The sequence below is a fragment of the Lepidothrix coronata genome, unplaced genomic scaffold (assembly GCF_001604755.1).
Source record: "Lepidothrix coronata isolate B3197 unplaced genomic scaffold, Lepidothrix_coronata-1.0 Scaffold10, whole genome shotgun sequence".
In the NCBI taxonomy this organism is placed as follows: Eukaryota; Metazoa; Chordata; class Aves; order Passeriformes; family Pipridae; genus Lepidothrix; species Lepidothrix coronata.
In genome coordinates, this window is record NW_016690190.1 from 32,025 (window position 1) to 48,814 (window position 16,790).

The following is a 16,790-nucleotide window of genomic DNA, read 5'->3' on the forward strand; positions in this document are numbered from 1 at the left end:
GGGAACCCACCTAGTTGATCAAGGGAAGCCAGTTTATGTAATTTTTTTTTTATTTCAGTAAATCTTTTGATATTGGCTCTCCCAGGATCCTTCTGGACAAAGTGTCCAGCACACAGTTGGATAAACACATCGTGTGGTGAGTGAGCAATTGGCTCACGGGTCGAGCACAGAGGGTGATAGTGAATGGGGTAACATCAGACCAGTGACCTGTCACTAGTGGGGTTCCACAGGGCTCCATCTTGGGCTCTGTGCTCTTCAACATCTTCATAAATGACTTGGACACAGGACCGGAAGGGATTCTAAGCAAGTTTGCAGATGACACAAAACCGTGAGGAGCTGTTGACTCCCTCAAAGGCAGAGAGGCCCTGCAGAGAGACCTCAACAAATGAGAGGGCTGGGCAATCACCAGCCATATGAAGTTCAACAGGGGTAAGTGTCAGATTCTTTCCTGGGATGGGGCAACCCCAGATGTACAGACGGACTGGGGAATGAGATGCTGGAAAGCAGTGCCACAGAAAGGTACCTGGGGGTCCTGGTCGATGGCAAGTTGAACATGAGTCAGCAGAGCCCTGGCAGCCAGGAGGGCCAACCCTGTCCTGGGGGGCATCAGGCAAAGCATCGCCAGCCGGTCGAGGGAGGGGATTGTCCTGCTCTGCTCTGCACTGGGGCAGCCTCACCTTGAATATTGTGTGCAGTTTTGGGCACCACAACATAAGAAAGATATTAAGCTGTTAGAGAGTGTCCAAAGGAGGGCAGTGAAGATGGTGAAGGGCCTTGAGGGGAAGCTGTATGAGGAGCGGTTGAGGGCACTTGGTCTGTTCAGGCTGGAGAAGAGGAGACTGAGGGGAGACCTCAGCACAGTCTACAATTTCCTTGTGAGAGGAAGAGCAGACTGATCTCTTCTCTATGGTGACTAGTGACAGGACACAAGGGAATGGCCTGAAGTTGTGTCAGGGGAGGTTTAGGTTGGATATCAGAAAAGGGTTCTTCATCCAGAGGGTGGTTGGGCACTGGAACAGGCTCCCTAGGGAAGTGGTCAGAGCACCAGGCCTGACAGAGTTCAAGGACCATTTGGATGATACTCTCAGGCACATGGTGTGACTCTTGGGGATGGTCCTGTGCAAGGCCAGGAGTTGGACTCAATGATCCTTCTGGGTCCCTTCTGTGATTCTGTGAACCAACCAAAACTTGACTGGCATGAAAGAGCCTTAAGGTGTTTGAGGCCTTTTGTAAGGACAAAGATAGATGAGTGCTCTGCCTATTGAAGGAATTGTTCTTCAGCCTGTGAGAAGGAAACCCTTACCAAAACATGGCTGTGATACATTCATTCCCAGGGAGTCCACATATGCAGGCATCTGTGATAAGACCCCTGCCACCAGGCTCTACACAAATTCCACTTTCTCCTACCATGACTTAACTAAAGCTATCTTTTCCCAGCCAAACTTAACTGAACTCATCTTGTCCACATGTGTTCATTCTTCAGGATCAGAATCGCTGCTCTTGTTTGAGACATTTAATGAGGATGATCTGAAAACCTTGGTTCAGTATTATAAGCCCTTCACTGCACTGCAAGTGCCTGATGTAAAGCTACTGCTCTACTGCTCTGGCAAAAGAACCTGCAAGATTAATTACATTAGGTAGATGCATATTCCGGGTAGGCTTCAGCCAGAAGTGAAGAAGTCCTCAAGAGCTTCAATAACTTATTTGAGGATAGAGGATGTCCTAATGTCCTGGTTTCCCCTCAGTGAATCAATACATGATAAAGACACTTTTTGATAATTTGAGGAAGCAGAAGACCTAGACAGATGTGCATGTTCTTTTTTGATTGCTGTATGCTATCTATAAACAAGTTATTTTCATTATCTTCTCAGCATTAAAATTAATATTCTGAAAATACGGCAATCCAATGCTGTTAGGCATAGAAAGATCAGCCTAGTAGCAAGATCTGAAATAGGAATTGTCCAAGTAGCCACTGAAGTATTTAAGAAAATTTTTCACATGTTGCTCAAACCCAGATGGCAACATAACAACAGCAAGATCTTTGCCCCTATTTAAATGCAATCAAACTAAGTTTGGCAGACAAATCTAACAAGCTTGAGTATCTGGGGGGTTGCAAGCAGCAACTAATGCCACGGTACTACCAGCAGGAAATTTTTCACTGAGGAGAAATCAAGGAAACACCAGTAGGAGTATCAGCCAGTTAGCATTTCCCAGGGACTAAAGCACAAGAATAAAGATGGAAATGTGAGTTTTTGGTGGAGTTTTCAGCTTGGTGTTGAAGACCTGGGAATAAAAATCTTGAAAATATGACCTCTTTGGAAAAATGGATATCTAATTTTTCCCCCACAGTCTCACTTCTTTCAGTCACCTCAGTTCAAATCAATCTGCAAAGTGTTCATTTTTACTATCCTGTTATTACCTTAAATACATTATTATCCATGGATGACATGTTACTATCAGTAACAAACCCTCACAGATTTAATTTTCTCAATAATAAGACTCTTTCCCACAAAAACTTTAAACTTCTTTGACTAGAAATTGCTTTTTAGTTGCTCTATGCTTTTAACAAGCCTACTACTAGGAAAAGGCTTATTAAATCACCTTTAATGAAAAAGTAATCACATCAGATATTTGGCCTAAATAAAACATTGCTTTTACAGGTCAGGCTTTGAACCTGGATTCATGTGTACAGAATTATATTTCAGTATTACAAAGGGAACTTGAAAAGGAAAATGTAGTAATATTCAGTACCTACACTTAGCAAACCATTTGAAATCAATTCCATTTCTGGAAAGAAAGAAAGCAAAACCAGTAAAGTCTAAGAGCAATTCAGTTCAGTTGGTGATATGTACATTAAAGGGAAAAAATTCAAAACAAACAGAAACAACCTTAATGAGAAACTGCAAGGACAGTTAAGTATTTGTATGGATAACTTGCACTGAAGTAAATAGTGCAAGAAATATTCCTAGTTGAAATCAGTTTGTCAGTCATATTTGTGGACAGAAACAACAACTGCAAGAGGCATTTACCTTAAAAAGTCTGGGAAAAACATCTGCTGGCTGCCCACGAATAACAAACAAACGTGAATTCAGTTTCCGTAGATTAGCATCAAGATCCTCAAGACACTGAAGCAGGAATCTGCAAGGAATTGTAAGGAAACATTTATTTTCTGAGGCAAACCAGACCATTTAATAATAGAAAAAAGTATCAAAGAGGAATAATCCAACAATGATTATCAGACCTTGAGTATTTGGTGATGCATGCAGTTCACATCTGAATTACGCTTGGCTTGCAGTAGCACAAGATCATATAATATAGTCAACAATCCATAACTCGTAAAACCAAACCACATTGTCATTTCAGTTTTCACCTCAATGCTATTCAACTCTGGAATGGACTAAAAGACACTCTAGTCTTAACTAAAACTACAAGTATTTTGTCAATGTAAAGAAAAAAAACCCCCCACACTACAGAAAAGAACCCAACAACAAACAAACAGATAATCAGCTGTTGGCACACTGCTACTAAACTTAATCCAAGTCTCTCTTACAACACAGCAGCCTGAACTGTTACTAAAAACAGCAAAGCAGAGGAGTACAGAGTCATTATTATCCCTTCAGCCTTCATTTATAGAAACAGCCCTCTATATAACAGTTTCATGCATCTTGGCTGTAACCTTACCTGAATTATTTAATGAGCAAATATGCAAATAAGGAAAAAAACAAACTGGGGGGATGGGATGCTGCAAATCTGCAAGTCTTCAAGAGAAACAGGTAGTTACACAAAGGATGTTGAGACAGGTTCACATGTGCAAAGATTTATTAGTGGATATAGTAACTAAAATCTCCAGTGGTGAAAGTTCTTTGGAGAAAGAAATAAATATGAAAGGAAGGAGAGGAAAAAAGAACTCTACCTTGCAGCCAGACAGAAAGAGAGATGCTGGGGGTCCCCAGGTGAGTGTCCTTCCCCTGGACTCCTCTCCCATGTAACAAGTGGCTCCTCCACACTGTTTTTCTCATGTGGTCAGCAGGTCCAGGGAGGTGATCCTCTCCCTCTGCTCTGCCCTGCTGAGGCCACATCTGGACTGTTGAGTCCAGTTCTGGGCTCCCCAGTCCAAGAAAGACAAGGAATTACTGGAGAGGGTCTGGTGGAGGACTACGAAGGTGATGAGGGGATCAGAGCATCTCTCTTATGAGCAAAGGCTGAGAGAGCCGGGCCTGTGTAGCCTGGTGAAGAGATAACTGAGGGTAGATCTTATCAATGCACACAAATATCTTAAGGGAGGTGTCAAGAGAATGGGGCCAGACTCTTTTTAGTGCTCAGCAACAGGGCAAATAAGCACAAAGGGCAATAGGTACAAACTGAAACACAGGAAGCTCCATCTGCATATGAGGAAAAACTTCTTTGAGGGTGACAGAGGACTCAAAGAGGCTGCCCAGAGAGGTTGTAGAGTCTCCTTTTCTGGGGATATTCAAAACCCACCTAGACATGATCCTGTGCAACCTGCTTTGGGTGCACCTGCTTTAGCAGGGGGGTTGGACTAGGTGATCTCCAGAGGTCCCTTCCTACCCCAACCATTCTGTGATTCTGCCTAGTAACATTTTTCACCAGGAGCTGCTCAAACCCTCTCAGCCATTTCTTCTTACAAAGCTGCTGGCATTCACCAAAGTACACGCTGATCAAGACAACTGCTGAGTCAGTGCCTGCCGGTCATTAACCTCTGTGTACACACGATTGCCATAAACCACCAGCTACACCCAAAGGAGGGGAAAAAAAAGAGGTGATTCCAACACTGCAGGCCATTATTCCTGAGAAAACCTGCTGTAATGACGCGATGTGCAGGTCCAAGGTCACAGTGGTAACAGCTCAGATACAATCACCAGATGAATGAAAATGCTTCACCTTCTACGAGGGGCATAATGTACACGATTGCTGTAGACCTGCTAACATTAATTTTTGTAGACCTGCTAACATTCATTTTCTGAAGATTTAGTAATATGTAAGGGATGTCTACTTAACACACGTTGCTTCCAACTTTATAGGGGAAAAAAAACTGACCAAAAATAATATATAAAAGGCTGGCAGGAACCCCCCCCAGCTGCTATTAAACATCTAAACTGCGTAGCTCACTAGACCTGAAAGACTGAGAGCAGGCCTCTCGGCAGCCAGAATACAAGAATACAATGGCTCCTTGGCTGGCAAACTATGCTTATATGCTTTATGTCTGGAACAAACCACAAATGCCTAATTTTCTCACTTTGCTAAGTTTTGTTTTGAAAAAACTCTGAGGTAGTAAGCAGATAAAAAGAAACTCCTGTACACCCATTTAGTTAGAAACCATGCAGGAGTAATTTTAAGAATCAGATGAGAACAGCATATGTTTCTATGAGAGACAACTTGAGCCTCATGTTCCCAGGACAAAGTCAATTCCATTTGGACTCTAAAAATTACAGCTTCACTTTATCAAGTTTTTTTGAAACCTGGAATGACAGACATTATTCATTGATCTTATTGAAGTGAATCTCGCTTTCAAGGAGCATGTCCATTCACAAATCACTAAAAAGACAAACTGCAATACTGTCCAGGATACCTTTGTAATAGTCCAGAGGAAGATTTTTTTGTGGTTTGGTTTTAGGGCATTTTGTTGCTGTTGTGGCATTTTTGTTTTGTTTTTTTAAACTTCATCTCACCAAGCATAGGGAGAGGGTATGAAGAGAAACTGATGACATAAAATATTTATAACTATTCAAACTAAAAATCTGTATTTCAGGAAACTTTTCAGTTCCCTCTATTTTCTCGATTTCTTTTCTTCCTACCTGACTGAGCAGAATATATAACTTCTAGTTTGGACTTGGTACAAAATCCTATTCAAGAAGATTACATGCACTGACCCAGTCTCCAATTCACATCCAAGATCCCTAAACTTGCCCTTAATACTGTTTAATCTCTATTTGTTGGTTCCCCAAATCCACTCTATTATCTTACTTAACTATCTCTTACCACACTCAAGCATTTCAATCTCCATAAAACTCTTCTAGGTAGTTAACAAAAAATAACAGTGTATACTCAAACTGTTAAATATATGTAAGGAAGGGATCAGGAGAGTGGCCAGGGACACACACACACACACACACACTCCCCCTCACCACGACAAAAACCAGAACAAATGAAAAACAGCCAAATCACTGCTTATGTTGCAAGACCCAAGGAAAGCACACTTTCAAAAATAATAGACTAAATCAAACCCTAGTGACCCTATGATATCTAGAGTAATAGCAATGCAAAAGAATACTGCTTTTGACTTTCAGAACACAGATTCAGTTTACAAGTGGCTACTCAGAAGCAGCATGCAGTTTATTAAGCATATTTGAATCTTTCAGCTAGACCAAATGCATTTTAACAAAATGTGCCACAATCATCTATTTCATTTTCACCAATTATATTTATGTTATGCCACATCTAAAGGTATTTTCTCATTAAAGTGTTCATAGGAGTTCTCTAACATAAAAGCCTTTACACAGATTTATAGAATCACAGAATAGTTTGGGTTGTAAGGGACTTCTAAACCTCAAAAAGTCCAACCTCTACTGTAATGAGCCTTGCTCAGTTAAAAGTGAACCTTCTTAAATAATTGCATTTAGACACATCCCCTATCAAAAAACTTAATAGCTGAATCAACTACTTATCATAACCAAAAAGTTTTTACCTCTTCTTTATCACGAGTACCCTTAAAACTTGCAGAAGCAACACCTTTACTGTAGTTGACTGCATGCAAAATTATTTGAGCTTTCTCTCTGAAGAGATACACCAAAGTGCTCACAAATACGTTCCTTTCAAAGTATAACAAAAATTAACGGTAAATTAGTCTGTGAACTGAAACCAAATATGAAACCTCCGTTTCACAAAAAGTATCTTCTTTTCAGTATATAAGCTCTTGAAGCAAAGTTTTTTCACAGCAGCTGTGAAATAAGAGCTACCAGCCTTTAACTCCATTATGCTCTACACTGGGCTGTGATAGTTAGAAGCTGTTTAAACCTCTCCCTGCAGTAACAGGTCGCGTTTCTGAGTCTGCAATCTAATATAATTTTTTTTCCCCCTCAACCTAATAATCAATGGGAAAGCACTTTCCCATTGTATGAACTACAGGACTTCATTAAAAAGACACAAAAAGGATGCATGGACATTTTTTATCGGATTGGAACACCAGCCAGCTCAGTTTTTAGTATTTGGCTGAAAATCTCCCTTGGACAAACCAAAAGAAGGAGATGTTCACTATTAATTTCACAGTAGCAAACCATGTGAGGTACGTGCACAACTGACATGATGGAGGGACGTAAAAAAGACTTTAACACGGGGAAGATGCTGATGCAAACCATACCTGTCTGCAAGCAGCATTCTTAGAGAGCATCACACACAACACCCAGAGACATCTAATTCTGATATTCAGAATTTTCATGAAAGCTGCTGCTGACCACATTCTTTAAAAGACGTGAACATAGAATCTTAGCAGTTTACTCCAAGAAACTCCACAGTCTTCCCTTCATACAAAGTGTGCTTGGGGTCTAAAATACAAACTAATTGTTCTGCCCCTCTACATCTTAAGAGTGATTGCCAGAAAGAGAAAACATAATACAGATCATAATTTTGGCTACCATGCAACTGAAATAAACTGGTACCATCAAAGTGGCTATTCAAAAACTTAAATAAACAATCGTTAACACAGTTAATTGTTAACAAAATGAACTAAAGTAAGCACATCTCACAACATTCCTGGCTCTGCACTATTAACGTGATTAAAGACTTTATCCAGGGAAGAAACCAGAAGCAGTCTGTTGAAAAGGTGACACTTTTATTTGGGAGGTGACTAATAAGAAGGATACTTATAGACACACTATTTAAGGCTACTGTTAAGTCTTGTTTGGGGTTATTTTTAGGAGTAATAAACACCCAGAAACCCCAGTCACATGGGACCATCCTTGCCAGTATGAAATGAGGACAGTTGCTGGGAACTGAGGGGACTTAAAATGCCAATGATTTCTCTTTCAGGTGCCATTCACATCTGAAAATGGTAGTGGCTAAGCCACTAAGAATCATTTTTCTGAACTAATCCAGATTCTGAATTTAACAACTAGCAGCAGCATTAGACTGCACAGACACACAAAATAAAGGAATGTAGTCAGGTTTCGCCATTCTGAGAAGGAATTTAAGAATCTGAATTAAAAAAACAGTGCTAAAACTTGTTCCATTCCTAAGTTTAATACTTTTACTCACAACTGGTCAACTTCCAGCAATCTATCCAAACTTATGTTTAACCTGTCTTTGTAAATACCTTCTATCTACCCACTAGTCCTCACGGCAAGCCATCGATTTCCACCTCTTCAGCAACAGAAAAGCACGGCCAAACAAGAGACCCATCTCATTATGGGTATTTGATCACCACCCAGACTTTGTCTATCAGAATTATCTTAGGCATCTAACATCTGCTACTTTTATTATTCCACCCAATTGCTTTTTTCAACACTGCTATCAGATATTCCTCCTTCATCTTTCAGAGTTTAGTAGAGCTGGATTCAATAAAAAGAAAGAATATTACATATTATATAATACCAACCACATTTCATTCGAGTATTAGACCCCAATTGTATTAATCACACAAATCAGGCACCATTTATTTCTCTTAGTGAGAAAAGAGAAAGAGCTCGCCTTTCTTTCACACGTATTTTGCCCTATGTTTGGTAGATTACTATGAAAGTTCAGTATCAGGTAAACACACACCTCATACCAGCTTCTACAGGAATCACAATGCAAATATCAAATCTGATACTTCTCAGTGTCTCATACTGTGTTTTGGTATCTCAAATTTGATGCGTCTGTATACGAATATTTAATATTTTATCAGTAATTTTCCTGTTTTATTGTCACCCACCAATGTGTCTTAGTGCAAGCAGTATAGTCTTACGAAACTGTAAGAAGATTAAGCTCAGACAGGATTTAAGTGTTATGTACACTCCACAGCATCCTTTGGCAGCCAGCCACAGTAGTATTTTCCTGCTACCAAATCAAGGTCACAGAGGCATGCCTTATTGTACTACATCGTTTCAATGAATAGCACATACAACTTCCACATCCAAACAAGGTATACAATAACAGATTTCATAAAGGTATTATCCTTTAATCATATACAAAAGAGCAGGAAAAAGTTCATGTTATTCAACTCTAGATACTTAAGTGAAGTAGCTGTGGGAGCTAACTAATCTCCTGCAAGGTTGCTCGACAGTCAGTGGAGAAAAAAGACCAGCTCCCTGAGAGTGCAATTCAGGACTCCAGCATCTTTCGTAACTTCGCAAGAGCTGATCCACTTGCAAAAAATAAAACCAAACATTGACCATGATGTGGGCCACTTGGCTTTTTTTTCCTCTAATATTTACTACTGTTATAATCTTCAAGCCAAAAGCAGAGCTGTGACGAAGGAAGAACACAAGATACACCCAAGCCCATGTACAGCTGTAAAAACAGTTCTCAGAAAAGAAAAATAAAGATTCAATTCTTTGAAAATGGATGAAAGAAAGGACTCCAAGGTGAGTCCTTTTGGGTGAGTCTTCTTTGACCATAAGGAGTAAAGACCATTTCACATATGGAGTGGGACTAGAATATCAACTATAACAAGCAATACTGCTTTAATAAAACAACAAAATCATTTGAATCAGACCTAGCTCACACTGGACAGAAAGCCAGCATTTCCTTACATACCATCCCTCATTCATTTTTTTCCAACCGAACTACGTTTTCCAGGTTAGCATTTCCCAAAGGAAGGAAACACACAATTTTTTTGTCCTATTCAAAAGATGTTCATAATCTTCCAGAGATGAAGGAAGCAGGACAATAAACAGAATTACAACCTTGGACTTCTGGAGAGCTATTTTTGACCTCTTCAAGGACCTACCTGGAGGAAACCCATGGGTTAAGGCTCCAAAAGGTAGAGAGGTCTAAGGGAGCTGGTTAATATTCAAGCATCACTTCCCCCAAGCTAAGGACCAGTGCATCCCTATGAGTAAGAAATCAAGCAAAAGGTCAGGAGACCTGTATGGATGAGCAAGGAGCTTCTGGCAAAACTGAAACAGAAGGAGTAAGTTTATGGAATGTGGAAAAAGGGACAGGCCACTTGGGAGGAATATAGGCATATTGTCAGAGTATGCAGGGATGTGATGAGAAATGCTAAAGACCATTTGGAATTGAATCTAGCAAGGGATGTCAAGTCAAGCAAGAAGGGTTTCTTCTACACCTTCCTATCTTTTGCTAAAAGTAGCAAACAGAAGACTAGGAAAACTGTGGGCCCATTGCTGAATGAAGTGGGTAACAAAGGATACAGAGAAGGCAGGGTTAATGAATGCTTTCTTTGCTCAGCCTTTACTGCTAAGGCCAGCCCTCAGGAATCCCTGATTCTGGAGGCAAGAGCAAAAGTCTGGGGAAAGGAAGGTTTTTCCCTTGGTCAAGGAGGATCAGATTAGACAGCATTTAGTAAAACTTTACATCCACAAATCCATGGGCCCCGATGGGATGCACCTATAAGTGCTGAGGGAACTGACAGATGTTATTGCTAAACCAGTCTCCATCATCTTTGAAAGGTCATGGAGAACAGAAGAGGTGCATGAGGACTGGAGGAAAGCCCATGTCACTCCAGTCTTCAAAAAATGTAAGAAGGAGGACCCAGGACACTACAGGCCAATTGGCCTCACCTCCATCCATGGAAAGGTGATGGATCAACTCATTCTGGATGCCATCTCTAAGCATGTGGAGGAAAAGAAGGTTATTAGGAATATTCAACACCGATTCACTATGGGGAAATTATGTTTGACCAATCTGACAGCCTTCTATGAGGAAATGACTGGCTAGGTAGACGAGGGGAGAGCAGTGGATGTTGTCTATCTTGGCTTCAACAAGGCATTTGCCACTGTGTCCCATAACATCCTCATGGCTAAGATCAGGAAACGTGGGCTAGGTTAGTGGACAGGGAAGTGGGTTGAGACCTGGCTGAACATCGGAGGACTGTAACCAGCGGCGCAGTCCAGCCAGAGGCCTGTAGCGAGCGGTGTTCCCCAGGAGTCACTTTTATTTAACGTACTGGAAGAAGGGACAGAATGTACCCCCAGCAAGTTTGCTCACAATACAGAACTGGGAGGAGGGTCTGATACACCTGAAGGCTGTGCTGCCATTCAGCAGGACCTGAGCAGGCTGGAGAGATGGGCAGAGAGGAACTTAATTTAGTTCAACAAAGACAAGTGTAGGGCTGTGTAGGGAGGAATAACCCCAAGTACCAGTACAGGTTAGGTGCTGACCTGCTGGAAAGTAGCTCTGTAAAGAAGGACCTGGGATTCCTGGTGAACAACAGGTTATCCACAAGCCAGCAGCATGCCCTTGTGACCAAGAAGGCCAATGGTACCTTGGGATGCACTAGGAAGAGCACTGCCAGCGGGTTGAGGGAGGTGACCTTCCACTCTACTCTGCCTTGATGAGGCCACATCTGGAGTGCTGTGTCCAGTTCTGGGCTCACCAGTTCAAAAAAGACAAGGAACTACTGGAGAGGGTCTGGTGAAGGAGTACGAAGGTGATGAGGGGATCAGAGCATCTCTCTTATGAGCAAAGGCTGAGAGAGCCGGGCCTGTGTAGCCTGGCGAAGAGACAGCTGAGGGTAGATCTTATCAATGCATACAAATATCTTAAGGGGGGTGTCAAGAGGATGGGGTCAGACTCTTTTCAGCAGTTCCCAGTGACAGGGTATGGGGCAGTGGACACACACTGAAACACAGGAAGCTCCACTTGAATAGGAGGAAAAGTTTTTTTACTGTGAAGGTGACAGATCACTGGAACAGGCTGCCCAAAGGAGTTGTGGAGTCTCCTTCTCTGGAGATATTCAAAACCCGCCTGGACACATCCTGTACAAGCTGCTTTGGGTGAATCTGCCTTACTGGGGGGGGTTGGACTTGATGATCTCCAGAGGTCCCTTCAAACCCCAACCATTCTGTGATTCAGTGAAACAGCAATCTGTATTTGGTTCCTATTTTGTGAGCCATACATCACAGCAAATAGTGTATTTAGCTTCTAAAAAGTCTGGATCTTAACTTCACATTCAAAGGGCACCTATTACTCATCTAAACTATTCCCATATAACTAGAAACGAACATCTCAAATTACTTCATGTTACAAAGGTCAGCCTTCTGGTGATAGGAGACTAACAGACTAACAGCTTCCTAAATCTCTCTCCTCCAGAGTCTTCCATTCTTTAACATACATATTCTGTGTTTATTTTTTCCTAATCCTCTAATTCCAATCTGATAAATCAAAGTCTTTATTGTTTGACTTTAATTCCTTATGCTTGCTCTTTCCAGAGTGAAACTGGTTGGATCCACAAAGGAAAACCCAAGAGCAAACAAACTGTACTGAGGACAGCTGGGGAAATATTACCTAAGAGCAAATTATAAAACAAAGTTACTTGAGAATACAGACATGCTCGTATATAAATAAATTGAAAACACCCTATTCTCATGTATCCAAGTTCTCTTATTTAAATGAACAGCTAATAAGGCTTGATGTAATTAAACCAGAGCTGGCCTGCTTTATAAAATAGTTCAGCCACGTTTTTTTGGCAATTTAGCTGTCCATGAGAAAGTAACAGCTATGGCTTATTTCAAAAGAGCAAGCACGATAAGAGCACTCTAACAAGATAGTCTTGCAATCTGATTCCGAAGGACAGATTTTACACTGCCCTTTATTTAGTTTAATAAAACCGTTTTACTTTCCTTACATTAAAGTGACCTTTTTAAGGTTACAATTAGTGCTAGTAAAATTTTGCATAGTTTTAAGTTTCCTAGAAATGAAACAATGTCTAAAATAAATATATTTCTCAACTACACTGTATAAATTGCAAGTCCTTAAGGTACAATTCCATCATCTCTGGCTTCCCATACCTGAAAAACCTATTAAACTAATAGAAGAGAATTAAGGATAGAGATTAAATCCTTTAGCAAGCACAGAAATTGGTAGAAAGCTTGGAAAACAGAAAAAAAAATTATCCTGAAGCTATTCCTGGAAATCTTAATTAAAATTGACTGGTACCCGCCTTATGGTGATCAGACATTCAGCATTGTCTTAACTTTCCATTGCTACTCTTATGAATCAAAAGGCAAAAATATTCTGAACTGATCTTTCAAAACTGAAAGTAGTCATTTATACCTGAATACAAGGTAAACATGATCCAAAAGTATTCAGGTTTTTGTGTAATCATGTAGAAAAAAAAAAATAAAAATCCCAAACAAATAACTGAAACACAGCTTTGTTTATCACACTGTGTAAACACCAAAAACCTCCACTTTGTCCCAAACTTCCTTAGTGTGTGGGTAGACTAATGGAGGTAACTTCATGCTGCAGGGGCCTTCCATCTCAAAGTCTAGAGCGGATGCAGAAGATGCACAGAGCTCAGTAATGTAAGTCCTGGAAAACAGGACTGAAGAAAAGCTCAAGACGTAACAGATGAAAAAATTCAAATAACCTCTAGATAAATGTGCTATCTTCATCTGCCAGAACTACTGCAGTTCTCTGAAATCCTGAAGGTCAGGACCAACTGGAAGTGCTTCACTTGAAGTAACTAAACTGATCTTGAAGTTACGTAGTACAGTTATGCAGAAGATTCTGATAACTAAAAAGTGAAATTCAGTCATCTCTGGAGAAGTCATAGTAGTTTAGATAAAGAATTATTTTATGAAGAATGAAACCTTTACTATAAAAACTGTATTTTTGCATTTTCCCTGTCTACCTGCTTCTTTCACAAGACAAGAATGAATAACTAAAATTCACTTCCTGAACACCGGTGACAGATTTTTTTTATTACTTTATTGAAAGAATAAAGGTAGACAACTGGAGAATATAATTCTACACAGAATCACTGTATTTTTTCCAGTTTGTTTGTTCCAGCATTAGAATTAATAGCAAAACAAAAGACGCAGACAGGAACACTGCCAATCTGAAAATAAAAAAGGGGGCAGGTGCCAAGCCCACCTTCCTGAAGGTGGATAAACTTTGTTGGAGACAAAGTGGTTAACATAAGAGCAGTTGAATAGCAAGAGAAACTATTAGCATTCCAGAAAAGTAATAGTCATAGAATCATAGAAATACCCTGAGTTGGAAGGGAACTACAAGGATCACTGAGTCCAACTCCTGGCTCTGCACAGGACAGCCCCAAGAATCACACCATGTGCCTGACAGTGTTTTCCAAGCACTCCTTGAACTCTGGCAGGCTTGGTGCTGTGACCACTTCCCTGGGGAGTCTGTTCCAGTGGCCAAGAAAGAAAATTTTTAAGAAAAAGGGGCGGGGTTTTTTTGTTGTTGTTTTAACTCCAAAGTTATTTTTATAGACAGAATTGATAGGGGAAGATTTGTAGGTGCTGAACTCTGGAAACTTAATCACCAATTATAAATATTATGGCTATGCAGAACCTTCAAGCAAAAAGAGATGTTTCCCACTAGAGGTCAAACTGAATAAAACCAAACCTTATTTGCTTTAATCCCCCTACATCCAACCAACATGAAAAGGCAAGACCAAAGAGAGAGGGGAGGGTGAGGGAGAGGAGGAGAGTCCACAAAGCCTGCAGCTTTCATTGTTACATATCTCATAACCTGATCATTTCCTTATAGCACTTTTAAGAAGTTTCAATATGAATCAACAAAAATAGTTCCGTAAAGTAGGTCGTTGCTGCAGCAACCAGGCGGCTGTTTGGACTACTCCCTGCCACAATGACCTACTTTTCCAGTTATACGTAACCATTGTAGTAAGAGCTGAATTTTCCTTCCCTATGGAGCTGCTCCAAGAGGATTCCTGCACCATAGCCGAACTTTATTCCTAGCTGGGACAGAGAAAGGCTTCATTTGAGCAAGTACAAGCAGCAGGTCGGTTCTGCTCCACTGTGTCATATTTAGAAGTGTTGGTGGCTAAAGGTTAAGTGAAACCTAATATGAGCTCAGAGTTCAAGAAGCATCAAGCCAGTGTTCAAAATCGGAGGAACTGATAAAGAATGGAAGGGAAAGGTGTGAAAAGGAACAGCAGCTCGTGAACAGCGTGTCCCCTGCCAGAGTCAACAGCTGGCATCAAACTTCGGCACAAACAGGCTGCTCCAACACCACCATTCAAGCACAGGCTAATGGACATGATACTTCATTACGGGTCTAAATAACTAAATCTGCATAAAAGAAAAACCCTGGTGAATGGCAGGTAAAGCTAACATGTTTTTCAACCCTATTTAACCCTGCATGGGCTAGAGAGGGGAGATAAATTTAGGAAGAAATGTTGACAATTACAAAATTTCCTGTTTCCTGTTGCTGTTAATGACTATTACCTTGTGACAAAGGAAAAAAGATCACCAGTGCAAGTTTTCATTAAAGTATATCTTAAACCTATAAAGGAAATAATTATCTCTGTAGAAATAAGCCTGCAAGGCTTCAGACATCAATCAGACTGACTTGTACTTAGGTGGTTTTTGATCAATTTATCCAACTCCAAGTTCAAAAGCTTTAATTGAAGGTAAAATGTAATAGCTACAAGAAGACTAACACTTCCAAGCAAAAAACCAACTCATTCCAAGAAAAGGCAAGCCAGGCATTACCATATAGTACACCCTAATTAAAACTCCAGTTAACAGAAAGATTCTGACAGATACAGCCCATTTGATAGAAGCAGAAAAACAAAGAATACAGAAAAGCTCTCCAAAGGTTACTTTACCTTACGTCTTCTTAAAACTACTAAGTTCAGCAGGAAAAACTACAATTGGTGACAATATGGTACAGAGAGTGGAAAAGCTTTTGAAATTTCCTCCATGCCTTCACTTGGGTACAAATCACTTATATTAAGATAACTGTTCCTAAAAATCTAATACTCTTCAAACAGAATATTTAAAAAACCACCCAAACCCCCTAAAAATTATTTTTTACTTTACCACTGCACTTGACAAGCCCTAGAGCAGCAACAGCAACTGCAAAGGCAGGATTCTGGAAGGAAGAAGGACTAGTAGAAGAAAAAAATTGTATAATTATGAAAAAACAGGAAAGGTTGCTGCTGCAAGAGCAACACATGATCACTAGTAACACTTCTCAATTTGAATGCATGACCTCCAGTGCCAAAAATGCAAGCTCCACTGTGCTGTCTCATATAGAAGTAGTAAAGAACTGGAGTAAAACTTTCAGTAAATGCAGCATTGAAGAACTCTGCCTTGTAAAACTAACACAGTATTTCAGTGTTGGCACTGAAAGAGACGGGTTGGTGGAGTTATATTTAAAAGAATGCAGAAGGCCAAATTCTAAAATGTAATAATAGGAAGATTCACATTATCCCCCACAAACTCATGATTTTCCTCATGGCTTAGAAGAAAGATACATTACTCCTGAAATAAAGTACTTCTCACCAGTGTATTTACTGGCAACTAGCTTACAGAAAGGAAATTTCAATTGAATGAAAAACCCCTACTCACTGAAGAACACCATGAACTATATGATCAAAACCAATTTTATAGAGATCTCCTTAGATTAAGAAAGCCTTGAAATAAAAGGGGGAAATACACCACAATTAAAGCTGAAGAGTCAACTCCACAGCAATTTACAACTTTTTGCTTTGTCATAAACTGAAGAAACTGCACATCAGTAGATGTTTCCAAGTCATACCAATGAAGGAGTATGCTGGAGAGAAAAAATTAAATATTAAAGTCTCTTATAGCAAGTCGTTTAAAGAAGCATTCACAGGATTTAGG

The 16,790-nt window shown here is 40.2% G+C and overlaps 1 protein-coding gene across 1 annotated transcript in view; it reads right to left on the minus strand.

Annotated features, from left to right (window-relative positions):
- CRY1 (cryptochrome circadian clock 1) overlaps positions 1-16,790 on the minus strand; it is a 40,056-nt gene that overhangs the window by 13,559 nt on the left and 9,707 nt on the right. The window contains exon 2 of the mRNA XM_017804782.1: positions 3,030-3,138. Within this exon, the coding sequence (XP_017660271.1) occupies positions 3,030-3,138 (109 nt within the window). The remainder of the gene's footprint in view (positions 1-3,029; positions 3,139-16,790) is intronic.